The sequence below is a fragment of the Chelonia mydas genome, chromosome 1 (genome assembly GCF_015237465.2).
Source record: "Chelonia mydas isolate rCheMyd1 chromosome 1, rCheMyd1.pri.v2, whole genome shotgun sequence".
Lineage (NCBI taxonomy): Eukaryota > Metazoa > Chordata > Testudines > Cheloniidae > Chelonia > Chelonia mydas.
The window spans coordinates 286,454,369-286,482,328 of NC_057849.1; the positions used below are offsets into that span (position 1 = coordinate 286,454,369).

At 40.8% G+C, this 27,960-nt stretch overlaps 1 protein-coding gene across 4 annotated transcripts; it reads left to right on the plus strand.

Annotated features, from left to right (window-relative positions):
- The first annotated feature begins 391 nt into the window (after positions 1–391).
- Positions 392–27,960, plus strand: GNS (glucosamine (N-acetyl)-6-sulfatase). Of its 4 annotated transcripts, none has more exons than XM_037887296.2 (14): positions 392–828; positions 2,849–2,908; positions 3,585–3,791; positions 4,299–4,364; positions 4,824–4,922; positions 10,569–10,736; positions 13,425–13,507; positions 15,657–15,775; positions 16,350–16,453; positions 16,674–16,775; positions 19,018–19,125; positions 20,255–20,365; positions 22,489–22,649; positions 23,914–27,960. In XM_037887296.2, the coding sequence occupies exons 1-14, from the start codon at positions 682–684 to the stop codon at positions 23,984–23,986; spliced, it is 1,608 nt and encodes a 535-aa protein (XP_037743224.1). In that variant the 5' UTR covers positions 392–681; the 3' UTR covers positions 23,987–27,960. The 4 variants fall into 4 exon arrangements, with proteins under 4 accessions (XP_037743224.1, XP_043404328.1, XP_043404335.1 ...); XM_043548393.1 differs by having other exon boundaries at positions 456–828; positions 22,465–22,649; XM_043548400.1 differs by lacking the exon at positions 392–828 and adding an exon at positions 1,288–2,301 and having other exon boundaries at positions 22,465–22,649.

Consider the following 27,960-nt stretch of genomic DNA (forward strand, 5'->3'; position numbering starts at 1 on the left):
GCCAGGTCCCAGTAGGATGACCAGATAGCGAGTGTGAAAAATCAAGACAGGGACGGGGGTAATAGGCAGATACATAAGACAAAGCCCCAAATATAAAATCAAGAAATCTGGACACCGTAGGTCCGAGAGAGCATATGTCAGGAAACCCAGGCCACACGCTGCGGCTGGATGTCTCCTATGAGGGGGGGCAGTGAGGTGTGGGGGGGCGGGAGGGAGGGAGGCAGGTGGGTGTGTAGTCTGGGGCTGGGAGCGAGGCACCGTAGGCCAGCTTGAGAGGGAAGGTGTGAGGTGCGAGAGGGCATGGCAGGTTGAGGGGGCGGGAGTGAGGCGGGGTTACGGCTGGCTGAGGGGGTGTAGGAGTGGGGCAGTCCGGTAGGAGTGAGGCGGGGTCGGGGCTGGCCGCGGGAACGTGGGAGCGAGGCAGGTTCAGGGAGGCGAAGTGGCCCAGTCTGGGAAGTGGGCGTGGACGGTCTGAGGGGGCGGGGGCGAGGCTGGGGACGGGGGAGGTGGCTCTGCTCGCGGCCAAGGCCGCGGCTGAAGCCGGGGGGGTCACATGACAGCGCCTGCTGCGCTCCCTGGTCATATGCCGGGGGCGGGGCGCCGCTCGGGTCGGTTTCGTTCTGCGCTCGTCTGCGATAGCGCCGGCTCGGAGGCCACCGCGCTGCGCCCGGGTCCTGCACGATGTCTCCCGCGGTGCTGGCGCTGGTCGCGCTGCTGGTGCTGAGCCGCGACTGGGGCTGCGCGCAGGCGGCCGGGACCAGCGGGGCGCGGAAGCCCAGTGTGGTGCTGATCCTCGCCGATGACCAGGATGTCTGCCTCGGCGGCATGGTAACCTGCTCTCCCTACCCCCCGCGACGTGGTGCGCCCTGGGGGCCCGGCCCCACTCCTGGGCCTGGGGGGAGCGCTGTGTCCCCGTGGGGGGCTCTGCTCCCTGCCCAGGGGTGGTCATGCCGTGCCGCCCGCCTCTGGCGCAGGCAGCCCCGCGCTCGGGCCCGCTGGGCGCGGCAGCGTTTGCTTCTGGCCTGACCCGGCTGGGGGTGAGGGGCGGGGGCTCGGTGGGGCAGACGACCCCCTTGCAGTTACCTAGCTGGAGGGCAGGGAGGGTCTCTGCTGCACACAGGGCCGCTCATCGCCGCCTTAGCAGCGGGGCCCCTGCATCTTGGGAGAGGGAAAAGCAGTTTGAACTTAGGCCGTTTTGCAGGGGGGGTATCTGGCTGCATAACAGGTGTTCTGAGGCTGTCGTGCAACTCCCCTCCGGTGTGTGTCTGGCCTGGGGGCGGGATGTCGCCTCTCGCGCAAGGAAAACGTGTGCGCTGGCTGACCGGGGGCTTGTCGTTAGTGCAGCGTCCCTGACAGAACGGGTGGTGTTTGGCTTGTGCGCTGCTTTATTAGCTAGGCTGAGTGTCAGCCCTCCTCTAGAAAGTCCAGAGAGTCCGCTAGGGTGGTGTGTAAATGGAAACGTCTGCCGGTGCCTTTTTGTGACCCTGCTTCATTGCGTTATTGCAAGCGTGACTTAGTTAGGTATGGTTCACTCAGCTGTAACATAGGGGTTTAATTTGTAGGGCAAATATTGAGACACTGTTATCAGAAAGGCAACATACTGCATTTTGGGGAGCAAGTCCTTCACTGTTCCCAAGAACATGAGGTAAAAAGAATACATAATATGCCTTTTGGCAAGAGAACTAGTACATTCAGAACTTCACGCTTAGTTATCTATATTAAAGAGAGAGAGAATGAGAAAATTCTTGCTCACAGTGCTTTAGATTAAACACTCTAAAAAATCCCCGTCTTCTCATATATTATCCTTCGTGTTTTTTGCTCTTCATACTAGTTGGGCAATGAAGAAAACCATTTCCCTCTCCCTCGTCCACCAAGACTGACAGTGTTCTGTAAGCCTGGCCGTGGCATGAGACACGCATGGATTCATTAGTTTTAACTCTCTCTCTCTCGTATATGTGTTCCCTTTTCGTCACAACCTGAAGTAACAGGTCTTCATCAATCCAAGATGTTTTACGATTTGCAGTTGACTGTCTTAAACTGACCAGCATCAACACACGCATGGTTTGCTATATGCATAGTGTGTATCACGCCAGGATCACTTAATTAGCCTATCTGTATGTAGGTCTTCACTTGGGATGTTGAGTGCTTCAGGATGTCCATTGAAGGAATCGACATTAAAACAGAAATGACTTGGCAAATTCCACAAATTAAACAATGAATGTTACTTACTTAGAGCACCTTTTCTTTCAAAGATCCCAAAAGGCTCATTTTATTGTAGTCTTTAAATTCTACTTGCCCAGGGTGAGTACCTGTTTTTGACAGAGTAAAATATTAGGGATTTCATTCCAGTGAGGGTGGGAAAGTAAATCTTATGGCTGGGCTACTTAGTTTTAATGACCATTCTGAAAGATCATTTCATTAACTATATATGAGGAATCAGTTCACACTATGAGATTGTAGCAGTCTGGCTCCCGGATGAAAAGGGGCATTTAAAAAAACCAAAACACCATTTTCTGGCTAGAAAATGATGTCTAATTGATCCATTTGAATGAAGAAACATTAGGTAGAATGTAATTACTTAAAAGGCAAATTCTGTCAAAACTTGCAAAAAATAAACTAAGAATTTTGATAATAAATTTAGCCTTGCATTTTAGATGTAGCGTTTGAAGTTTCACTGCAAAGAAATGGAGGCATTGGTTTGGTCTAGCCTATGCCTAAATACTGTGGTGATTGGTACTCTATAAATACCTCCCATGAAATCAACTTAAGGTTGCCACTTTAGATAGCACACTAGCATCTCAGTATCCAGATATTTTTAGATGATTATTCTAATTACTACCTGTTACAGATACCACTAAAGAAGACCAGTGCCCTTATTGCAGAGATGGGGATAAGCTTCTCAAATGCAGTAAGTGGTGACATTGACTTCTGTAACCTTCAGTGGCATGTATTTATTTAAGCTATTTTAATTTAAATACCTATGGTTGTAATGGTATAACAAACTTAATCCGTGACTTGGCTCTGAAGTAGGTTTAGTTTCAACTTTTTAAATATGGCGAATACAAGGGGGCAGATTAATTCCTGTGGTAAATTGTGACTTGGACCCAAGATCACTTTCTGTGCCTGGGACGGAACATTTCAGAATACTTAATTTGATGAATATTTTTAGGAAATGAAAGTTTTGGCTAGAAACTAATAAGGAAATCTTTCAAAGATTTGGTTTTGTACAGGTTTGAAAATTGAGTAATGGTTCTCAATTCTTGTTTACTGGAGTTGTTACAATAAGTAGTATTTAAATAACTGTTCGTTCTCAAATAACTGGTGCTTCCTGCTTGTGTGTATAACATGCATTTTCTAAATTGCAAACTCTAAAGAAAATATAAACCCAATCCCATATGCAACCTCTAATTGATAAAAATATTTGGGTTGTAGTTCTACATGCCTAAATAAATGGGAGTAATCTGATCTGTGATGTGAGTGACTCATCAGCATATCTTTTAATGTCTCTTGCTATTGGCTAAAAACTAGATTCCCCCCCCCCCCGATTCAATTTACAATTTGTATTTTTTCATTCTGTGTTCTAGTATGTCCCCAGTGCATTGTGCTGTCCTAGCAGAGCTAGCATCTTAACAGGAAAGTACCCACATAATCATCATGTTGTCAATAACACTCTGGAGGGAAACTGCAGCAGCAAATCATGGCAGAAGATACAGGAACCATATACCTTCCCAGCAGTCCTCAAATCTATGTGTGGCTATCAAACATTCTTTGCTGGGAAGTATTTGAATGAGGTATATCTTACTCATATTTGCTGTGACACAGGTGAAATGCCTGTACTGAAAGTAACTTTGTGAAATAAAGTCTTAATCCTTATTTTTGTAGATAAAATAAACCCCCATAACGTTTAAAATCCTACTGTTTTTAGATGAAAAGGTCCTCAGAATTGTTAAAGGAACGGAGGAAGTAAGTCATGCAACGCAACTTTTCTCAACTTAGTTTGGTCAAAGTATCAGCATCCATTTAACAGGTAGTCTTGAGAGACTCAGTAGGTTAGTCCTCTACTTCAGGAGTACTAGAATTTGAGGATTATATTTGGGGAAGGGATGTGGGACAGCTGGACTTCTTTGGTTAGTGCACATGCTGGGTTTTCCCCTACCATAGGCACCGCATGGTCAGTGTGTGTTCATCTGATCAGAACTGGGCCTTTGCATTTCTGGCTGCTGTGGAAGAAAACAAACCCCCCTAAACATCTGAGACTGTGCTGGGTCACTTTTTTTGTCTTTTTTTCTTTTTTTCAGTATGGAGCAGAAGATGCAGGGGGAATAGGCCATGTTCCTCCTGGGTGGAGTTTTTGGTATGCTTTGGTATGTGACAGCTCCTATTAAATACCTAGTTGCAGGTACTTTACAAAAGTAAATTTAGCTTAATTGTGCTGAATATAAGAACCGATCTGTTTTTTGCATGTTTCTGTTAACTAAAAGAGGAAATTCCCTTCCTTCATATTGTGTTGTATTTTCTCAGCTTTGTATGGAGGCTGTTGATGTTAATGAGGAGTTATTTCTAATGAAGAGAAGTATCTGAAAACCTGATTTCAACAAAGAAAAACTTGCAATTATTATAGTGTAGAATCACTTTGGTTTTACAAAAGGCGAAGCTTGTAGGCCTTTTGCAGAGCACATATTACAAATACTTAAATAGGACAAATTGTTTGATAAAATCATGCTTGACAAATACTTGCTGACAACTTAGTTTATTTAAAGTGGTCAATGAAATAGTAGATTCTTGTCTTTTTATATAAGTGATACCTTTTTCTTCTCTCATAGGAAAAAAATTCAAAGTACTATAATTACACTCTTTCAATCAATGGAAAAGCACGAAGGCATGGTGAGAACTACAGTGCAGATTACCTGACAGATGTACTGGTAAGAACATCACAACAGCTGCATTACTGTTCTATTTGTGACGAAACACTACTTTATGCTTGGCTCTGTTACTGAATGGATATTGCCTAATGTTGGTGTTGTCATTACTTCACGCATAACCAGTGAAGCAAGATTCCAGCTCTCTTTAAAGAGGGCAAACTTGTATATGCAAATATGGGAAAATGAAATTGTTAGATAGCTGTTAGCCAAGGGCCGGATTTGGAGGTGAACACTGACTTCAGTGCTAGTTCAGGGTGCTTGACCAAAATGTTGCTGATTGGTAGGTCACAGACTTCCAGTTAGAACAAGTACTTCAGGCTACCAACCTGTGAAATGGCAATTTGCCTTAAGACCTAAGAGGATGTGCCTCACTTCAGCAAACTGTTGTTGTAACTGAGTTTTAACGTCGCGCTCGTTTGTTTTTTAGATGTTACAGTATATCTAGATATGTGATTTCAAGAGACATTTTAAGAATGGCCATCCTGGGTGAAATCAATGGTCCATCTGGCCCAGTATCCCTTCTTCAGACAGTGGCCAATTCCAGATGCCCTGTTCTGTTCATTCCCTTTGAAGCAACGATCAAGTGATCCATCTCCTGTTATATAGTCCCAGCATCTGGCAGTCAGAGGTTTTGGGACACCCAGAGCATGGAGTTGCATCCCTGACCATCTTGGCTAATAGCCATTGAGGAACCGGTTCTCCATGAACTTATCTAATTCTTTTTTTTTTTTTTTTTTTTTGCCCCAGTTATACTTTTGGCCTTCACAACATCCCCTGGCAACAAGTTCCACAGGTTGACTGTGCGTTGTGTGAAGAAGTGCTTTCTTTTTTGTTTTAAACCTTCTGCTTATTAATTTGATGGGTGACCCCTGGGTCTTGTGTTGTATGAAGGGGTAAACAATACTTCCGTATTCATTTTCTCCATACCGTTTATGATTTTATAGACCTCTATCATAGCCCCCTTTAGTAATTTCTTTTCCAAGTATAACAGTCCCAGTCTTTTTAATCTCTCCTCATAGGGACGCTGTCCAATACCTTTATCATTTTTGCTGCCCTTCTCTGTACCTTCTCCATTTCTTAGATATCTTTTTTGAGATGGGGTGAGCAGAACTGCACGGAGTATTCAAAGTATGGGTGTACCATGGATGTATATAGGGGCATTATGATATTTACTATCTAATTATCTATCCCTTTCCTAATGGATCCTAACGTTGTTAGATTTTTGGCTGCTGCACTGAGCAGATATTGTGGATAGTTCTCTGAAAACAACTCCAAGGTCTTTCTTGAGTGGTAACATCTAATTTAGACTGCATCATTTTGTATGTGTAGCTGGGATTATGTTTTCCAATGTGTTACTTCTCGTTTATCAACACTGAATTTCATCTGCAATTTTGTTGCCAGTTTTGTGAAATCTCTCTAACTCTGTAATCTGATTTGGACTTTACGAGTAATTTTGTATCATCTGCAGGCTTTGACACCTCGCTGTTTACCCCTTTTTCCAGATCATTTATGAATATGTTGAACAGCACTGGTCCCAGTACAGATCTCTGAGAGAGACTATTTACTTATTCCTACCCTATTTCCTTTCTTTTAACCAGTTACTGATCCTTGAGAGGACCTTCCCTCTTATCCCATGACTGCTTGGTTTGCCTAAGAGCCTTTGGTGAGAGACCTTGTCAAAGGCTTTCTGAAAGGCTATTTCACTGATTCACCCTTGTCCACATGCTTGTTGATCCCCTCAAAGAATTTTAAGAGATTGGTAAGGCATGATTTCCCTTTACAAAAGCCGTGTTGACTCTTCCCCCAACAAATTGTGTTCATATGTGTCTGATAATTCTGTTCCTTTTCGTAGTTTCAACCATTTGCTTGGTACTGAAACTAGGCTTTCCAACCTGAAATTGCCAGGATTGCCTCTGGAGCCTTTTTTAAAAATTGGCATCACATTGGCTATCCTCCAGTCATTTAGTACAGAGGTTGATTTAAGTGATTAAAAAAAGTTACATACCACAATTAGTAGTTCTGCAATTCCATATTTGAGTTCCTTCAGAACTCTTGGGTAAATACCATCTGGTCCTGGTGACTTATTATGGTTTAATGTATCAATTTGATCCAAAGCCATCTGGGACAGTTCCTCAAATTTGTCACCTAAAAAGAATGACTCAATTGTGGGAATCTCCCTTATATCCTCTACAGTGAAGACAGATGCAAATAATTCATTCAGCTTTTCTGTAATAGCCTTGTCTTCTTTGAGTGCTCCTTTAGCACTTTGATCATCTAGTGGCCCCACCGACTGTTTGGCAGGCTTCCTGCTTTTGATGTACAGTAGAACCTCAGAATTACAGACTCCTCAGGAATGGAGGTCGTCCGTAACTCTGAAATGTTTGTAGCTCTGAACAAAGCGCAGTTCAGGCTCCAGATCCAGCAGTTGACACTCCGAGATAGGATTCAGCAGCAGCTGAACAACCTAGTCAGCCCCGGCATGAGTTTGCAAGCTTGTCCCCCTCTGGGCAGGGGGAGGGGTGTGTGTGTGTGTGAGAGAGAGAGATATAACAGTGTGGCCCGCTCCCAGCTGGGAGAGTGGGGGTAAAAACAATGCATCCCCCTCCTGGCCAGGGAGGGGGAGGTAAAAACCATGTCCCCCTCCGGGAGGGGCGGAGGAGGGTGAAAGCTGCACATAGCAGAGCAGGAGCAATGCTCGGGTGTCTCCAGCTGCCTTGGCCTGGCAGCTCCAGCATCTTGCTGTAAGTGGCTGTCCGGAGGTGGGGGTGGGGGCAGCCGCCCAGATGTGCCTACCATTAAGATGCAATACAGGCACAGTACAGTACTTGCTCTTTTTTATTCATCTCTGCTGACGCCTGACTGGTTACTTCCGGTTTCACGTGGTATCTGGCGGACCAGTCAGTCCGTAACTCTGGTATTCGTGTCTTTGAGGTTCTGCTATGCTTAGAAAAAACATTTTGCTGTTAGTTTGTCTTTTGCTGGTTTTCTCCTCACATATTTTGGCATACCAGATTATACTTGACTTGCCAGAGTTTATGCTCCTTTCTATTTCCATCATTGGGATATGATTTCCAGTTTTTTAAAGGATGCCTTTTTGTATCTAGCTACTTTTTATTCTGTTTAGCCATGGTGACATTTTGGTTCTTGTACTTTTTTTTTTTTTTTTTTAAATTTGGGGTATACATTTAATTTGAGCCTCTGTTATGACATTTTTAAAAACTTTCCATACAGACATTTTACTCTTGTCATGGTTTTAATTTCCATTTAACTAGCTTCCTCATTTTGTAGTTCCCCTTTCTGAAGTTAAATGCTACTATGGTGGGTTTCTTTGCTATTTCTCCTCTTCCCCCTCCCCCTGCCCCCCGGATATTAAATTTAATTATATTATGGACACCTATTACTGAGCGGTTCTGTTATTTTCACCTCTTTGACCAGGCCCTGTGTTCCACTTAGGGCTAAATCAAGAATTGCCTCTCCCTTTGTGGGTTCCAGGACTAGCTGCTCCAAGAAGCAGTCATTAATGGTGTCTAGAAAATTTCTCTGCATTCCATCGTGAGGGGTGACATCCCCATATTGACTGGATCCAGTTGAAATCATCCATTATTATTGAGTTTTCTATGTTTATAGCTTCTCCAGTCTCTCTGAGCATTTCACAATGACAGTCACCATCCTGGTCAGTAGTATATTCCTCCTGCTATACTCTTATTATTCAAGTATGGAATTTGTATCCATGGAGATTCTGAGATACAGTTTGATTCATTTAAGTTTTTTATTATATTTGACTCTGTGCTTTCTTTCACATGTAGTGCCACTCCCCCACCAGCATAACCTACTCTTTCATTCCTATATATTTCATACTGTGGTATTCCTGTGTCCCATTGATGAATTGTCATCATTCCACCAAGTTTCTGTGATGCCTATTAAATCATAGCATCATGAACTATCTATGCGAAGAGAACCCTCCTGCCCTGCTATACATTCTCAGGACAGTTCTCTGTCGATACGGTTGTAAAATACTTAGTTGTCTGCCTTCATGTGATGTAACTGAATGGGACTTTTTCATTTGACTGATGCTTCAGATCCTACCTGTGCATTCACCAAGGTGATAGGCAATTTAGAAATACCAAAGAGACTAAAAGTGGATAGAGTATTTTACAACAGTATCGACAGAGAACTGTCCCTGAGAATGTATAGGAGTCGAGGAGGGTTCTCTCGCACAGGTAGTGACGCTATGTGATTTAATGTTAAATATTTCAAATTAACCTCGTCTATATTAGTGATCCTGAAAAAGGCTTGTGTGTTGGTGCCTGCTGGCTTGTTGCTTTTGGCCATTAAACAGTGGGGACTCTGGACTGACAAAAGACAGCACTCGACTACACAGACTTCAGAGAAAGTATTGACATGTCCTGAACTGTGTGGAAGATGAGAATTTAATGTGATCACATATAGCACTAGACTGCTAGTCTTCTGTCAATAGCTGCAGTATTTGCCTCTTTGATGGGAGTTGGTCTCTCATTGGTCCTGTAGGCCACTAATCTAATCTTATTCTAACTTACTTAGAGGTCAGGAAGGCTCTATTTGTGGGGAATATAGATTTATTACCAGTGAGCCACAAAATCCATAATTGATTTTAATAGCTTCTCACAAATGGGCAGTAGACAATCTATTTATGTAGCGTTCTTAGAGTCCATTGCTTGAGAGGCAGAATAGAGAGCACTCCAGACCTGGATGACTGATCAGGCAGAAAAGGAAAAACATGAGACTAGAAAAGGGAAGAACTGAGATGTAAGTGGTAATTGTGCATGTACGAAGATTAGTTCTAATGATTGGCAAAGGGAAGGCTACAGTAATGGGCTGAAAGGAATAGTAAGTGAGACTTGCTGTCATGTGTAGGTTAAGGTGAACAATAAGTATTCAAGATACGACTTGAAAATGAGTGGCTTGGTGAGGGAGATCAAATGGAGCAGCACAAGTGAATGAAGCTTAAAGCTATACCCTGTTGGTCCCTCTTCCCTAATCACCTTTTACCCAAAAAAAAAAAAAAAAGGTGGATCATCATCAAACTAGCACAAGGTTGGAGGATGGATGTAACAAATAAGTTGGCAGCAGTAGAGCAGGGAATGAAACATTGACCAGCAGAGCGACTGCCTTCTGAGGAGAACAAACTGCCAAATTCCCATCTAACGTTTAAGATCTGGATCCTATGTCCCCTAAAATGTAGAAAGATTTAGGAAGGGCATGAAATGGAATTGTACCTGACAGTATGAATAAAACTGTCAGTGAAGGCAGGATTTGAGAGGGAGCTCTGTCAACATAAGGACTGAGTGAGATGAGAGATCTGAGTCATTCTTTACATCAAGCTTTCCAGCTCTGAATGACATGAAGGTCTGAGGCATAGTGGCAATTAGAGGTGTGAGGGGCAAAAGACATCTTATGTTGAAATAGGATTTATAAATAACTCGGAACATTTGGGATTGATTTACCACAAGTTCTACTTCAATCAACGAGATTGTAAAATAGTTTACAAGTGCTTTTTGTATTCATACACTTCTAGTCTTAACTATTTTGGACAGTTCACAGCTTAACATTAGGGTTTGTTATCACTAGTGTTGGAGAGTTTTTAAACAACTAATTTTGTGTGTGCAGGCTAACATGTCCTTGGATTTCTTGGAATATAAATCTAACTTTGAACCCTTCTTCATGATGATCTCCACTCCAGCACCACACTCTCCCTGGATACCTGCCCCTCAATATAAAAAGAGCTTCCAGAATGTCAGTGCACCAAGAAACGGCAATTTTAACATTCATGGAAAGGTAAGAGGATTTGCAAGAATCCAAACAGATTACTACATTAATTGGTGGAAATAATTAGACAGTGGGTCTGACTTACATGTGTAACACTATGAAGTTTAACGTTGTTCTGTTGCTCATCTAATGCCAGCATCAAATTTTTAAAGGATTCTGATCTTAATCTTTCAACTCTTCTGTGAAACATCTGATGTGGAAATCTGAGATTAAGATCACAATCACTTAAACTTGATTTTGCTAACGCCATTAGTGATAGGAGACTGGCTATCTGGACCTTCAATAATAAACACCTGTCGCTACACACTTGTATTTTAAGATTCAAGAACTTAATGATTCTTCAGTAGGATAGAAATTATGATTTGTTACTAAGTTTATTGAAGTTTTACCTTCAGCATCCAAACCATTAGAACTTTATTCTTCCAGAATGTCTTGCACTCATGTGCATAAGCTCTAATGATGTGCTTCCATAACTTGCCAAGTTGTTCAGCTAGAGTGCCATCTTGAACAGGTTTCACACAGAGTGGAGAGGGAAATGCCTTAAGTTGCTCTGTCAAGTGCCCAGTGGAGATGGGTGTTGATGAGCATTACTGTCTCTACCAACGAGACTCAGATCACTCCTTTTTTAATGGAAAACATTATCAGTAATCAATTTTACCAAACTAATTAGAAGACCTCTTGGTTAAGTCATGAATCATAAGTCCCACTGCCACCAAATGCTGTTGACATTGTTTTATTGTCTCTTCAGTAGACATGGCGGCACCATCCAGGTGTCAGCATATGAAGTTAATGTAAGTGAGAAGCGCTTGTCTTGGTAGAGTCAAATTTAAACCAGTGGTAAAAGAAAAGCACTCGAAGGAAGTAACTGAGCAATGACATGATCTTGACTATTTGCCTTTCAGTTATCAAGGTAGTTTGCAGGCTTGGGTCAGACTCGCTGAATTAGTATCTGTTTATAAAACACATGGATAATGTGTGGGACAAGATACTTTCACTTTAGCTAGGAGATAGTAGCCATTCTTATCTGAAAAGCCAGCCACAGTAATTCACATGGTCAGCTCCATACTAGATGTTTGCAGTTTGTCCTACCTGTGACTGAAGGAGAAGGCCATACAAACCGCAGCTAGTAAGACCTGTTGCCTTCTTGAGGCTTTTTTGAGCCGAGATATACATTGAACTGTGATTTGGTTCAAAATCCTGGTCCAAATCTTGAAGACCCTTAGTGGAGCTGTAGCTCATGAAAGCTTAGGCTCAAATAAATTGGTTAGTCTCTAAGGTGCTACTAGTACTCTTTTTTTTTCTTTTTATGATCTAAGAGGAAAATTGAGTCTAACTCCCACCTGTACTTGAACTCAATGAGGGGCGGGGGGAGACAATAACAGAAAATGTGGAAATGGCAGAGGTGCTTAATGATGACTTTGTTTTGGTTTTCACCTTTGTTTCCAGTTCTGCACGCCACATTTCAGGAAAGATGTGGATAAATTGGAGAAAGTCCAGAGAAGAGCAACAAAAATGATTAAAGGTCTAGAAAACATGACCTATGAGGGAAGATTGAAAAATTGGGTTTGTTTAGTCTGGAGTAGAGAAAACTGAGAGGGGACATAACCATTTTAAAGTACATAAAAGGTTGTTACAAGGAGGAGGATGAAAAATTGTTGCTCTTAACCTCTGAGGATAGGACAAGAAGCAATGCACTTAATTTGTAGCAAGGGCGGTTTAGGTTGGATATTAGGAAAAACTTCCTACCTGTCAGAGTGGTTAAGCACTGTAATAAATTGCCTAGGGAGGTTGTGGAATCTCCATCATTGGGGATTTTTAAGAGCAGGTTGGACAAACACCTGTCAGAGATGATCTAGATCAGGGGTGGGCAAATTATGGCCCGCGGACCGGATCCGGCCCACAGGATTGCAACCCCCTTGGCGCTGCGGGGCTAAGGCAGGATTCCTGCCTGCCCTGGCCCTGCACCACTCCTGGAAGCAGCCAGCACCATGTCCCTGCAGCCCCTGGGGGAGCAGGGGGCAGAGGGCTCTGCGCGCTGCCTTCGCCTGCCCGCACTGCCTCCCGCAGCTCCCATTAGCTGGGAACAGGGAACTGTGGCCAATGGGAGCTTCGGGGGAGGTACCCGCAGGCAAGGGCAGCGCACAGAGCCCTCTGCCCCCACCTTTCCCCAGGGGCTGTAGGGACATGGTGCCAGCTGCTTCTCGGAGTGGTGCGGAACCAGAGCAGGCAGGGAGCCTGTCGTAGCCCCTCTGTGTGTGCCACTGCCACCCCGGAGCCGTTCAAGGTTAGTGGTGCCAGGCCAGAGCCCGCACCCCATCCCCCTGCCCTGAGTCCCCTCCTGCACTCTGCCCCCAACTCCCTGCCCTAGTCCTACATTCATGGCCCTGCATGCAATTTTCCTACCCAGATGTGGCCCTCGGGGCAGAAAGTTTGCCCGCCCCTGGTCTAGATAATACATAGTCCTGCCTTGAGTGCAGGGGACTGGACTAGATGACCTCTGAGGTCCCTTCCAGTTCTACAATTCTATTATTAAAGTGACTGGTTACTCTGCTATTCTAATGTAAATACTTTATTGTAATGCAAATACTTCACTCAAACTATTACTGTTGCAATTAACAATTCAGTGAAGGTTTAGCACTTAACAAAAAAGCTCATTTTATGTTGTTTCTGAACTAATCTCAGTGTGTTCTCTTTTAGGATAAGCATTGGCTAATCAGGCAAGCAAAGACTCCAATGACTAATTCTTCAATACAGTTTCTAGATAATGCTTTTAGAAAAAGGTAGGAACTGCTGCTTGAGGCCATTTAATAGGTTTACTGGCAAGACTAATAGCCCCAGACGCTATTTTGAGGAAAACAAAAATGAACAAATTTAAAATGTGTAACAGGTCTAATCATAAGAGTTAAATTACCTGCAATAGTTCTCTGGATGCTGCCTGTAGAGTCATGCCCCAACCCCTTTTTTGGTAGTCAGACTCATAAGTAGTCTGCAAAACATACAAATCTCTTGTATCTAACTGCTACTGTCATTCAACATATAGAGATCTAGGAAGTCTTGCTCGGTCTCTTTACTGTTTCTTTGAACTTTAGTGCATGAGACAGTAAAATGCATTCACGTTCTCAAAATAAGTAGACAAATATGATCTGATCTGTGTTTTTTGTTTGTTTTAAAGACACTGTGGGAATTCATTCTCTCAATGACTTTCATATCAAATGTGCTTAGTTAACAAGTTAGAAAATATCTTAACATCTAGCTCCCCCGGCCAGCTAACCTTGGATCTGAGTCTTTCTCTCCTCTTTGTATATTACTGTCAATAGAGGTTCTGATTTTGCACTTGAGCAGTCCCATTGAATGCAGTAAGTTTTTAGACAAGTGTAAATGATTGAAACTTAGGAACCACGTTCTTTTTAGCTGTTTTCTTCTGTAGTGCTAAGTAAAAAATGAACAATTAGAAGAACTTTTTACTAAAGGTGATGGTGGAAGAGAGTAACTTACTCGGCAGAACTGCCCCTTGGGTATACTATGCATATATCTACTCTGCAGAGTTAACTCTAGCTGTCCTCTCGGTATTGTTCCCATACCTACACATCTTTCACACACGTTTCGTGGTGCTTTCAACTGGGGCTACCTGGCATAGCTGAGACTGTGAGTTAGATCCCGGGTTCTTCTTTTACTTGGGCTGGTAACTGGTACAATTTGCAGGGATGATGAAGGCTAAATGCTGATAGTCCTCCAGTGCCTTTCCACAGTTCCCCCTCTGTCTCAGAAGAAATCAGAATTCTTCCACAATTCACTGGCAAAGAATCAGAGTACAACCTTACTTTAAACGCACTGGTAATTAACACAGCAATTTACCTGTTTTCAGAGCTGATCTGTCTAGTGGTTAACTTTACAGGATTCTTGGGCAATCCCTCTCTATAGAGGGAGATGTGATTTTTAGGCCACTTTTCAGTTACTACTTGTGATCCATTATAGATGGCAACAGCAGCTAAGAAGTGTACAGTATGAAGTCATAGCTAGCTACTGTGTGTAAGTTTAAGTAAGCTTTTTAGTCTCCTCTTTATTCTTGGTCTTTGCTGTAAGGCTAACTTCTAATGAAAAAGGTTACAAAACTTTAAATAGTAGAATTCTATTTTGGACATGTTGACAGGGTAAAGCTTGCTATCTTGGAGAAGGAAAACTCTGGGCTGGTTTTCAGGTCATTGCTTTATAAAGCATGCTGGTAAAATAATGCAATTAAATCTTAAATCAAACCCTGAGTGCATGCTGGGAGACCTCAGAACCCAATAATAAAATCTGACTGGTTAACCAGTAATGAATCTAAGCACTTTGTGGAGATTCACTACTCCTGTAACCAAACGTCACTTTTCTATCATGAGGTATGCTTGCTGAGAAGATGGCTAGTAGTGTCAGAATAACGGATCTTGGAATTGCAGGAGCAATGTAAAGAAGTGGATAGACCTTGCTACTCTCTTTTGTGCACAGAAGAGATCACTTAATATAGAAACCATTTAAAACATGATATACTTTTTAAAAACACTTTAGTTCTGCTTTTATAAAATGGTGACCTTGCCGGAGAACACTCTGATGCTAACATGCTGGTTTGCATTACTTCAGAAATGGTCTGTGGCTACTTCTAGATAAGATTAAATGCAATCTGCTTTTTGACCTTTTCAGGCACTACAGAGTAAAACCAACAAAAGCAGAATAAGACAAAACAGAAGGTCTGTGTCTCTTTTAGAATGGCTGCAGCTCAGACTATAAAATGGAGCTCGCTATACGTTTGGCTTGTTTCCAGAGTGTGTGGTGATTGGCGTGATATGCCTACTGTGCATAACAGAAGTCCAAATTGATTTGTAGCCTAATATAAATGCCCATTTACAACTAATACTATACACTTTAAATGGAACAATTTTTGCTCCCATACAGATGGCAAACGCTACTGTCAGTAGATGATCTGATAGAGAAACTGGTGAAGAAACTGGAATTGCTTGGAGAGCTAGATAATACTTACATTTTTTATACCTCAGACAATGGCTTCCATACTGGTATGTATACTTATCCTTTGCAATTCTGCTGCAAACTTTTGGTGAAATCTTAGTTACTTAACTTCTGCCCCTATTTACTCATCTATGAAATGAAGACAATACTTGTATTCCTCTGATGCTATGGAGATAAACTAATTGACTGCAAACCTGCAGTGCCATCCATCTTCAGAGTATTTTATAAAGTGGTGTTCTGTGCCTAAAATGTTGTAATGATGTGTATAAATATAGACCTTTCCTTCATTCCTGCTCTGACATACCAAGTTATTTTTACTGGTGAATTTCATTATAGCACCTCTTTCCTTTCTCAATGTTAGAGCTGCCCTCTGTCTTGTATGTAGATTTGAAGTTTTACAAGTAGCCCAACTTGTACAGCATCAGAATCTGACTACAGTAATAGATTGAAATAAAGGAAATCTGGGTGAATATGGTCTGAGGGTCTGTGTATGTAAGGTCAAGGTAAAGGGGACATTTAAACAAGTCATTTTTCATCAAAGGCCAGATCCTGAGCCATGTGAGGCCCTGTTTTTTATAAATTAAACCACAATTAAATGGTCTCATTCTTAATGTTTTCTAGGACAATTTTCTTTGCCGATAGACAAACGGCAGCTCTATGAGTTTGACATTAAAGTTCCATTGCTAGTTCGAGGACCGGGCATCAAACCAAACCAGACAAACAAGGTAGGATTATAAGTGAAGGTGCAGTAATATAGGTCTTCATATTCTGTCACAGTAATCAGTGTCTGGCATATATGTTGTAAAGGGGTCTAGCAACACATTAGTGTTCTGTAGTATAAAGGGACCTCACTTTCTTGTTCAGACAGACACTAAAACTTGACAGTTTTTAAGAACATTAATCTTTTTGTGAGTCAGTAACACTTTGTTTCCCGCCACCATCCAGATGCTCGTTGCAAACATTGATTTGGGTCCCACTATTTTGGATATCGCAGGGTTTGACTTAAACAAGACACAGATGGATGGGATGTCACTGTTGCCGCTTCTGGTAAGAGTTCAGACAGGATTAATAACCAAGCAATTTGCAGATTACTCTTGTACAGATTATTCTTCAGAGTGAATAAAGTTTCCTAAAATGGATTAGGAAGATGCGCATTCCAAATCTCTTCTCCCTCATGGTATTTTCATATAGAGCCCTTCTGGCTTAATAAAAATTTCATTGCTTATACATTCCAATAAACTCTGAAACTCCCGCTCAGGGAGGATACCTTTTTTTAAGGAAAGCTTTTTCTTTGACTAGTTGCACTACTGGTAATGAATGACTCTTGTTTTGATCGTTGTACTACTTGGCTCTTCAATTCTGAAATGCTCTTGTTGTTGTTACCAATAAAATAAAAACTAGCAGGATCTTATTAAAGAGGAAAAGGCAAAATGCCACATTTATTATGAATACAGAAAGAATCATAGTAAGCAGTTAGTTATAGCGATAACATTCCATTCAATTTCATATTTATTCACTCACACACCACGTTCTGCAAGGTTGTTATCATAGTTACCAGCCTTACAGTTGCTCATGCCAAGCCACTGGCCAGGTGGCCTGGACACAAGGAGGGAGCAGGGCCTTGTCAGAGGCACATCTGATGCTCCTGGAAGTTGGTTTGCAGAATCAGACTCCAAAGTTCTCCGTTTCTAGAGTCCATTTTTATAGGAATGTATTCCTATGCCAGTCTATTGGAATTGCTTCATCATGCTGTTGCTGAATCAATCAGTAGATGGCACATTCCTGACGGCTCTGTGCTGCCAGATGTTATCTTGTTCTTCAGTTCTCCCATCCTTGAGGCTGTTGGGTGGATTCCAGTTTGCCCTCTGGAGGGTCCTCTGGTTGTCTTCACTCTGCGCATTCTTCAGCCGATCAATACTGAACTCAGAGGCTGGCACCTCCCTGATCATTCATTTATTATCCACACCAAGCATCCATCCACATACATCCGCAATCTCCATTTTAATCACAATGGTTAACAAAAAAGCGAGATAAGTACAACAAAAGGGCGGGGAGTCTGTTTGCTGTTTCTGTTACAAAGTATTGCTTTGAGAACAGACTCTGTCTTAGGATGTACTAACACAATTAGCAGCTTGCAAGTTTCACAGAGAGAGGGAGAGAAACAGTACCAAAAACCAAGAGACCTCTTAATTAGTAATACCCTGGAATTTAAACTATGGGGAATCAAACTCATTTGTGATTTTAATACAGAACTACTTTAATATGATCCAGCACTCTAAGACCTGCATATGTGACCAAGACAAAATTATGCCCACTTGATATTTATTTAAATCCTAATAAGTGGGATATTCGTCGTCTTTTTCCCACTGACTGGGGGGAGAGGGAGGGAAATAAAACTAACCTTTCCTACAGGTGAGCAGAAACCTATTTAAATGAAGCTTCTTGTAGCTAATCAGTTTACTGTTTATACTTGGTCTATAAATTGGAGGTAGCCTTCAAGAAATTGCAATGAGTCATCATGATTTAGAACCAATGCACTTTTGTGGTATAAGGTTTCACTAGCAAACCTTAAAGGGACATCATCAACTTAAATCTCATGTCTGACTTAGTTCTACGGGCTGTTACAAATAATGAAGATTGTGGGTGTTGGACTTCTGTCCGTTTATGGTGTGCATTTGTGATGGTACTTTTGTGTAGTTTTGTTTCTCTTCTATAATCTGCTCACCTCTGTATAGGTTTTTCATGCCTTTTTAAAAATGATTCTAAAACTGCAAATGTGGGAGGGATTTAAAATTTTCAACTCTTTTTGAAATAGACTGGCTTTCCAGTTGAGTTTGCCCTTTTATACAAGTATTTCTGATTGTCTTGTGTAATTCTTCATCTGTGGTGATACCCCCCTAAAGGAAGAGGCTATATTATAAAACTTTTTCTAGAGACTTCGGGTTATAATTTAGTGGTATTTGGCAACATGGCTTGTACTTCATGACGATCATCATCCTTCAGTTAGTGCTAGCTTGTATATGAACTGTCATTAGCACTCTCTTCAAACGAAACAAAATACTCACGTCCTAAACCAACTTATCAGTTTTTGGGACTGGATCCCTAATGTGGCTTCCATTTGTTGTTACACAATGCACTTTCACCAAGCTTCGTTATGCTTTTGTATTGGTGCCACTGGATGTGCATTAAATTACTCTGTAACCAGCAAGGAGTATGTAATCTCAGGCATGCATGATTTTTACTTATGGCATTATCAGAAGAACTAACAATTACAAACTTCCTGTTTTAGAGAGGAGACAAAAATGTGACCTGGAGATCAGATGTCTTAATTGAGTACCAAGGAGAAGGACATAACAGCAGTGATCCTACCTGCCCTGCTCTGGGACCTGGTGTTACTGTAAGCAGAACTGAACTTAAGCATGAGTTATTTGTAAATGTTTCCTTGAATCGCTTAAACTAAAACCTCAGTACAGAGTCAGGCCTGTTAGTAGCCTAGAAATTGTCTTCTAGTGATATGGGAGATCTGGATTTATTTCCTGGGTCAGTAGAACCTCAATTTTACAAATACTAGAGGCTTACAAACAACGAGTTTTGCAAACCATTTTTCTTGACAGGGAGTGGGGGGGGGCGGATCACATTAAAATGGATATCAACTTGTTCTTTGATATACCTTTTAAACATTGGAAATTGCTTTGCAGTGGCTTGAAGGACAAGAAGGCAATGCAGTATACCATACTGCAACATATGCACAGTATTTGTTGTAACTTCAAGATCAATTTTATGAACTTTTTGGTTTTATGAACTCCTCAGTACCCAATGCTAAAATAGGGTTTTTACTATATCTTGCTCTGTAAGTCAGTAGGAGCTATGCCTGTTCTGAGTACAACATGCCTGGTTCAGAATAGAATGTTTTGAGTGGCTGGACATCTGCCTGTTTGATTTTAAAATAACTAGTGCCCCAAGAATCCCATTGGAAAGATGGTGGCTGCAACATAGGGCCATGATCTCTTACATCTGCAATTCTGATGGCCTCATCACACAATCAAATATTGATTTGAAGCCAGTAAGTAGGTGGCTACATTCTGCAATACACTAGCTGTGCTCTGTAATTCTGTCATACTAATGCTTACAGTAAACAGACCCTACTGTAACGTTCTATTTTATGGAACTGTTCCCACTGTGTTTAAGTAGCCTGTTTTGGGTATTGAGCACTGTTTTCATTTCCTGGGCTACTGTATGTATTCACCAGAAAAATAATACAAAGAAGCTATCTCCCATTTTAAAAACTTCCCTGACACAGTGACACTTTCAGATTTTTAGAAAAAATGGTATTTTTGTTCCATAAATCTCTACTTGGGATTTTTAACGTTTAGTTTTCAATATTCTGTCTAGTGTCCATGAACTACTTGCAGCTGGCTTCAGCAGGTACAAGTTCTGGGGAGGGAACTGTTGCTTTCAGTTTCACCACATGAAGTAAAAAAGAATGTTCACTCTCCTTTTTCTGTTTAACCTCTGTTTCTTTACAGCATTGTTTTCCAGACTGTGTGTGTGAAGATTCGTATAACAATACATATGCTTGTGTGAGGACGCTGTCAACTTCGTGGGATCTGCAGTACTGTGAATTTGATGACCGGGAGGTAATACTTTCTGTCTCATTTACTTTAATGGCACACTGTGTTAAATGTTCAATTCTCTTGCAGTTCTCACTATTTGAGATAATTAGCATCTATTATAGTGTAACTCCATTGATGTCTGTCTGCAAAGTTTATCTACTCTCAAGGTTGGCATAAACTACTCTGAAAATGAGACTGTGGCTTCACTCGTAGGCTAAACAGTCAGTTGTTTTAACTGTTGGTGGAAATAGTTAACCAAAACATACTGCATGATCATGAGGGGGAAATGGGTTAAATTATCTAAGGCCAAATTCACCTTTGGTGTAAGTGGAGCTTAAGTAGGAGTTGCAGCAGGGCTGAATTTGGTCCTCCATATCTAAATGACAGAGACAACTTTATTGTAGATCATAGACTAAACTGGTGGCTAGCCACGTATATCAGAGCTTACTGCACATTCCTAGCAAGTTCTCAAGTGGTGCAAGTGTGTGGCCTTGCCATCAAAACAGTAATTTCACCTTTCCCTTATAATAGATTCAATCATCAAGCCGTTTCAGTTCAGCAGAAGACTAGGCAGTTTAGTCTTAAATTGCTCAGTTGCTGAGGTAAACTGCTAAGTGTTAATAGTTGGGGAGCAGTTGGTATGGGGCAGCATGTAGTCACATGATAAATAAGGTTGTAACAGTATTTGTCCCAAGTCATGTTTTCAAACTGCCTCGTTAGGACTGCCAAGGAGAATCGGGAACCCTGCAATGCATTACCAGTCCCTAACAAACTGCCATCTTTGTGCTCACTGCAATGCCAAATTGGGACTCCTGTTCATGCACTACAGGGGACCCTCGATGAGCTTTGTGCGTCACCATTGATCTGGGAATGATCTGCTCCTACTTCCAAGAGATCCCACTAGACAAAGGCTAAGGGAGGGGTAAAGTACATATCTCCCTAAGGAGATCAAGGGGGCTGAGTGGAAAAATGTAGCATATAAAATCTGTGTGAGCACTTCCAAATGGTGTAAAGCCTGCTGATGGGGAGATCACATTTCTACAGCTAACTCAGGGTCATGACCACAGAGGAGAAACTAAGCAAGCTGCAGTCTAATAGGCTGATTGCTGTTTACTTTGGAGGAATGCAGCTGCCTGGCCTGAAAATGACAAGGCCAGCTCTTCAGAAAGATCTAGGGCAATTGGCCTAAGAGGCTCTTTGTCAACAGGACACAGACTTTTCCTCCATTTAGAAGCAAAATTCATTAGTAGTATGTTAGCTTCATGAACAGTCTCCTTCAAAGCATCCCAGGGAAGATACTCTGTGTGTGGTGCCACCAAGGAGTGTAAACAGTGCACTCAAAGTCCCAGCTCTTCTCTTAAATCCCTTCCCTGTTCCCCGTCTCTGACAACAATGATCAAGCCCTTCCTCCTCGATAGGGGAGCTGTGTGAGTGCTCTACCCTTCCTAAAGGCAGACATTCAAAGCTAATCTGCTGATTTAATTGCATGCATGCTTTAGTTGAATTCTTGTGGCATGTCTGACCTTTACTGCCCCACAGAATGGTCATAGGTATATTTTGAACCAGTGTCTTGTCACTGCATGCTAACCCATCACCAGTCTGCCCCATAAACTCTTAAGAAAAAAACATAAATATTGTGACACTAAGCAGACCATACAAAGGTTTTACTGCTTGAGTTGGAGTTTATCTAATACACTTATGTCCAATTCCGTTATATGCAGTGTTGGATGGGTAAAAAGATGTGCTCTGTGGGAGTTTCATTAACCAGAACTATACGTGTGGAGTGTTAAAGTTCTTACCTACATGTGCTTATCTTAGGATCCGTTCATAAGATGACATTCCTAATGTTTGACACGCAAATAATTCACTCCTTAATATTTGCCTTCTTTTAATTTGCCACTGCCCCCTCAAGTCTGTCCTGAAATTGTGAGCCCCTCAAGGAAGGGTCCATTTCATGGCTGTCTGGTAAGCACTTAGCCTGTAGTGTCCACTACATGCTAACTGAAGATATAAAACGAATACATAGCAGTAGAAAATAAGTTGTTGCTCTACCAGCGTACGTTTCCCCACTGATTGTGTAGTAAGTATTCTGTTTGTAATATTGACATTTAATAAAAGTACAGGAACTGTTTTTTCCACTTAAACAGGTGTTTGTGGAAGTCTACAACTTGACTGCAGACCCACACCAGCTTACTAACATTGCTAAAACAATAGATCAAGAAATTTTAGAGAAGATGAACTATCGCTTAATGATGTTACAGTCCTGCTCAGGAGCAACTTGTCGCACACCAGGCGTCTTTGACCCAGGGTAACCTTTTTTGACTATTTCAGCTTTTAATTTTGTAATCATTCACAATTGTGTAGCTGTTTAGGAATGTGTCTTATAAAATCAGTTCCCTTGACAAGAGTCTCAAAAGTTCTACTTTTTCCCCTTTTGTTGGAATTAGGGACTTCCCTTCTCTCTAAAGGTTAGTAGCTGGATGGTGCCATAAATGCTTTTAAACTTAAATCCTTGGAAATTGTCAGGCAGTGTAGACACTTGGTCTGAAGAGGAGATTGTATTAATGGAAAGGAAGGTGGGTATAGGACAAACTAAATTCTAAAGCTGAATGTTTTGTCTCAGACCTGCTATTGCATTTTTCATCCAGGAAACTCCATCTAGACTTCTAATTTAGTATCAGTTAATTTAAAATGTAAATTTGGGGACTATAAAGGCTAAATTTATATCAATTAACTGTACCTGGTGGCTGTAAGATATGAGAAACTATGGACATATCAAATGTATCTTCAGTAATGGTGTAATTAAACACCCCTTTCCTGGTAACTTTATCAGTCACTGTTGGTTTGAAAAGAATGCTGCCTGTCTAGCTCTTCAGCTGTGCTGACTAATCAAAGGAACAATGGGTTAAATAAGGAAATAATCACTTGCAGATTATTAAAAGCTTTAAGTGTGTGCTCCACACAGGAACTTTCCAACTAAAGTATTTGGTAGCCTTATCTCACTTCTACTTTGGATTCAAGTCTTGAATATTCAAAACTGTCAAACTGCCAGGAAAACGGAGCTTGTATCATGCAGCAAAATCATCTGTGCAGTTAGAAGGTTGCTGCTTTGTTTTGAGTTCAGAAACCACTTTTTGAGAATTTTTACAGCACTTAAGAGGCTGTTAGCCTTTATAATAGGCTTGCATTTACGTGCTAAACTGCCATAACATTTTGCTGCTGTAAATACTGCAGAATATTGACAATGCAGCTCCTGGACACCCTTTTTCCTTTATTCATGTGTAATGCTTCTGCAGATACACCCTAGTGTTGTATTTAGCTGCAACATCTACACTGTTAGCTAGAAGTGCCGCTACACTGACTTTTGTCAACTTCTTCTGTAGTATTTGTTTGTGACTAAATTGAAATGTTGTAGCACTGTTGTGGTAGAGGAAAACTAGTTCCCTATTGTGCACTGCTGAGGGAGGCAGCCATTCCAATGAATTCTGGTTTAGTACTATATGTTAATCTATTATGTTGCTGGTAATCCTTAATCTAATTGTAGCTCACACAGACCTTCTCCCTACTCTTAGGTACAGATTTGACCCACGCCTAATGTTCAGTCATGGTATTTGGGCTCACAGACTTTCCACACAGTCTCTGTAACAGCATTTATCAGCCTCTTCAGTTGGCTTCCTGTGCTCATTTCTTCAGAGGGACTCCAGCAGGTCTGTCTGTATCTAACCTACAATAATTACATCTGGAATACTCAATCAACTGGCTTTGTTAAAACTTTTAGCGGTGGGGAAGGGCAGAATCCCTAGTCTTTAGAGGGCTGCTTTGTGCCCTGTGTATATTTTACAACTGACCTGTAATTCCGAACAGTCAGACATGGCTAATCTGTTCTTGCTCATATACCTTGTCTTTCAAATACTTTTTCATATCAGAGGTATAGTGTTGACCTGTGACCTATAAAACTGACTTGGATTTATTTTGTTTTTGTATGAATAAAGACCAAGTTTATAAACTGAATCATGTTAACCCAGGGCAGGTCATATTGCACAGAAATCTTCACCCATCTTCATTCACTCTTGTACAGACTTTCCTAAAAGCTAAATGTTTAAGAGCAGTGTTGAACACCTGTAATTAAGTTAAGCTTGAGCAAACTACCATAGTATGGCATGGGAGAGTATAAATCAGAGTTAAGAGATCTGATTGGAAACTGTCCATCTTGCAGACTTCAAAGCACTGTACTTAATAATCTCCATCTCACAGGTCTGCTTAAGCAGCTTTCAGACACAAGGATACTCTTTCAGACTGTTTCCAATTCAGAACATTGTAACCCGTTATTAGATATAGAGGTAACTACTTTTAAGTTTTAATTTAACTTATTTTGAAATAGGCTTTATTAATATGTTAAAACGAATCTGAAGTGTTGGAATAAAACTGAGTGCCTGTATGTTGGTCATGATGAACCAGCTCTGCTTCACTAATCTGAACAGAGTAAACATCAGAAAACAAAGAAATGGGCACCACAATAGTTGTCATGTGCATGTCATCTTCAACCTTCAAGTATCTTGTGAATAATTAAACATTTCAGATTGACCTGATGCATACACTTAAATTGGCTTTGCTTCCTGAAAGATAAAAATCATAAATCCTTGCTTAGCAGAAATCATGGTAGGATGACTACTTAAGTCAGTTTGAGTGCCTCTGCCAGAGAGCTGCTGCTGTGCTGAAAACTACCTCCATTATGCCCTTTATGCCAAAGGATTCTGGTATGTTACTGCTTTGGTATTTGGGTGAGGAGGTAGTTGTCTGTCTTGAACTGACTGATAACACTATTTTCACCCTTATTTATTCCATATGAATATTTAAGTGATGTTTGCGTTTTCAAAATATTGACTGCCTTTCTAAACTTAGGTGATTTTCTAAGTTCAAAAGCCCAGCAAGCTTACTAAATTAATCTCCATAGAAATGCATTACCAAACCAACTGCTAGAAAACTACTGAATTATCATCTTGATCTCACAGGATCCTATAAGAAAATCATCCTGCTTGAAGGTAGTTGAACTGTAGCTTAAGGAAAAAACCATTACATATTTTTTCATTGTCAAATTAAAGCTCTCCTTATTTTAAGCTGTTACTATTTACTGTTTCTGTTTTTAATATATCTACTTATCCATTTAGAAAACAATATCCTTAAGTCAGAAGAGTAGGTAATCCTGAATTGGTGCATTGTCAAATACATGAAGCCAAGTAAGTATTTCAGACAGCTGAATCGTAAGAATAGATCTAATTTCAGAAACCAAAAAGTACATCCCATTTCACAGCTTCTTGAATCTGGTAAAAGCAGCACTTATGAACATGGTATTGACTACATTTTACTTCAGTACTGACGGACTTTACCAGCTACTCCTTCATCCTTCTTCCTTGTGTGACTTCCAACAGGAGGTAAACTTGATTCCATCCATAATCATATGGTGAACAGATTAAATTTTGCCTCCCAAATCAGAACATATTTATTGTTGATCCAGAGGAATTAGAGATGCCTGGGGAAAACTAACAGCTGCCGAAAGGGACCCTAAAACTAGGGGAACATACTGAGAGGGTGTTTCTCTGAATGCATATTACAACACCCCACTACTTTCAGTCTCCTTCCATTAAATTACTTGGATCCTTTGACATATTCCATCTTCTTTATCTAACATGATTTTCTTTTCTCCTTCATTCACCAAAACATCTTATCCCACTTCAGTGTCTTTGAGCCTCTGGTCTCTTCTACAAACACCACTCCTTCCTAATCAGTGTGTTCCCTGGCATCTTACCTTTTTTCTTAACCATGTGTTAAGTCCTGCAACAGTTTTTGCTTGTATTCTTTGACCAAGCCAAAAGTGATCTAAACGCTCATTTAACAATATATTTGTCTGACACTACTACACTTAAGATTCGTGTTCTGCTTTTTAGTTAAGTTTGCTGGTGGCTGTACTTAATTGTAGGTTGTGAAGGGTCTGGTGAGGTAAGTCTTCAATCAGCGATGTATGCATTAAACTTTGAGCATCTCTGTCTGAAGTATTCTAGCTGGTCATAGAATTGAAGTTCCAGTGTATATATTTACTAAGTGTCAGCAGTGCAATGGTGGTCATTGTCTGCAACACTGGTGTGTGGTTTTTTTTAAGTAGACATTTCTCTTTTTGTAAAAAAAAGCTACTATATAATCATAACCAAAAGTATAATTTGATATAACCACATTTCCTGGTATGGCATACTTGGTTAGCAGGCAGAATTTTAGTCTTTAATGATTACTATGTATCTTGCATATTCTACCTCTACAATTCATTGACATGGAAATTGATTGTATAGAACTGGTGTAGAATATCCAATAAGTCTGATCAGCGGGAAGAGTTTCGCCCTAACTTAACACATTCTTAGTATTTTCATGCGGAAAACATACTGGTCATTCATTTCAGTTGCCGCCAGACTTGTCCCCTTATGTTGCCTTTTTCTCAACTTACTATGAGTCTACCACATCCATATCTGAAGTCTGCCAGTTAACAAATAATGTGATTTACCACAGAAAACCTTCACATCACCCCATTCTACTCATCACTCCTGCTGTCACTTAGCAAAAATACAAACACCTCTGAAGACACCTGCACTGGAAGTGCATTTTAAGCTTAGTTGAATATCAAAGGCATACAACTGAAGGAAGAACAGTAACAATCAACTACTGCCCTGTTTTTTGCTCTGATTTAACTGTTCAGTATTTTTTTCACAGGATGCAATAAATCTTATGGATATTTTCACACTCCTAAATGATCAATATTCACTTTTTCTTGATAACTGAAATAACATGTTATGAAGGAACTTTAAATTACAGCTAGACCAAATTCCAGAACACAACTGGTTCAAAAATTGAGCCTTCCTATGTTTGAACATGGCTGTGTCCACTTGCACCTTATTACTTGAGCCATTTAATTGTTGAAAATGAATAGAAGCCTTACTAAGTACTAGTCTTTCATATAAAATGTGATTATAGGTCATTTTTAAATGTAAACTCTGCTTCTCATGATATTCTAATCTGATTAAGCAGATAATGTTTTGCAGAAAAAAGTAACACAAATTGCAGCAGAAGCAAAACCGTTGCATCTATTAACACAAATATCCTTAGTCACTTAACTGAAAGTATTGTCACTTTAGCATGAGTGAAGATATCTGATAAGTGCTTAGGGGCTTTGGAATTGACTTCTTGCACGTCAGGGAGTAAAAGTTGCTTTCACAGATTGTTGTTCCCTAGAGTGCTGATCTTAAATAATCTATAGTAGGGGCAGTAGTCTCTTAAAGACTACGATAACTTGGTAAAGTCTAAATCTGTTTAAAAGTTGATCAGCTATATAAGGCAAATACAGACATTTGGTTGTAATATTGCTGAATCAATGAAGATGGCTGTTAAATTATTTTTAATGTGCAACTTTATATGTATTCCTAACTTGTTCCTTTTTTGTAGTATCTGACTACTTCACTGTGGATTTACTAATTTCTGCTCTCTATTGTACCATAAGTATTTTGTTTAGAAAGTGCCCTTCAAAGGACCCTGTTCACTGCTGCACCTTTTTGAAAATAAAAATTGTCTACTATGAA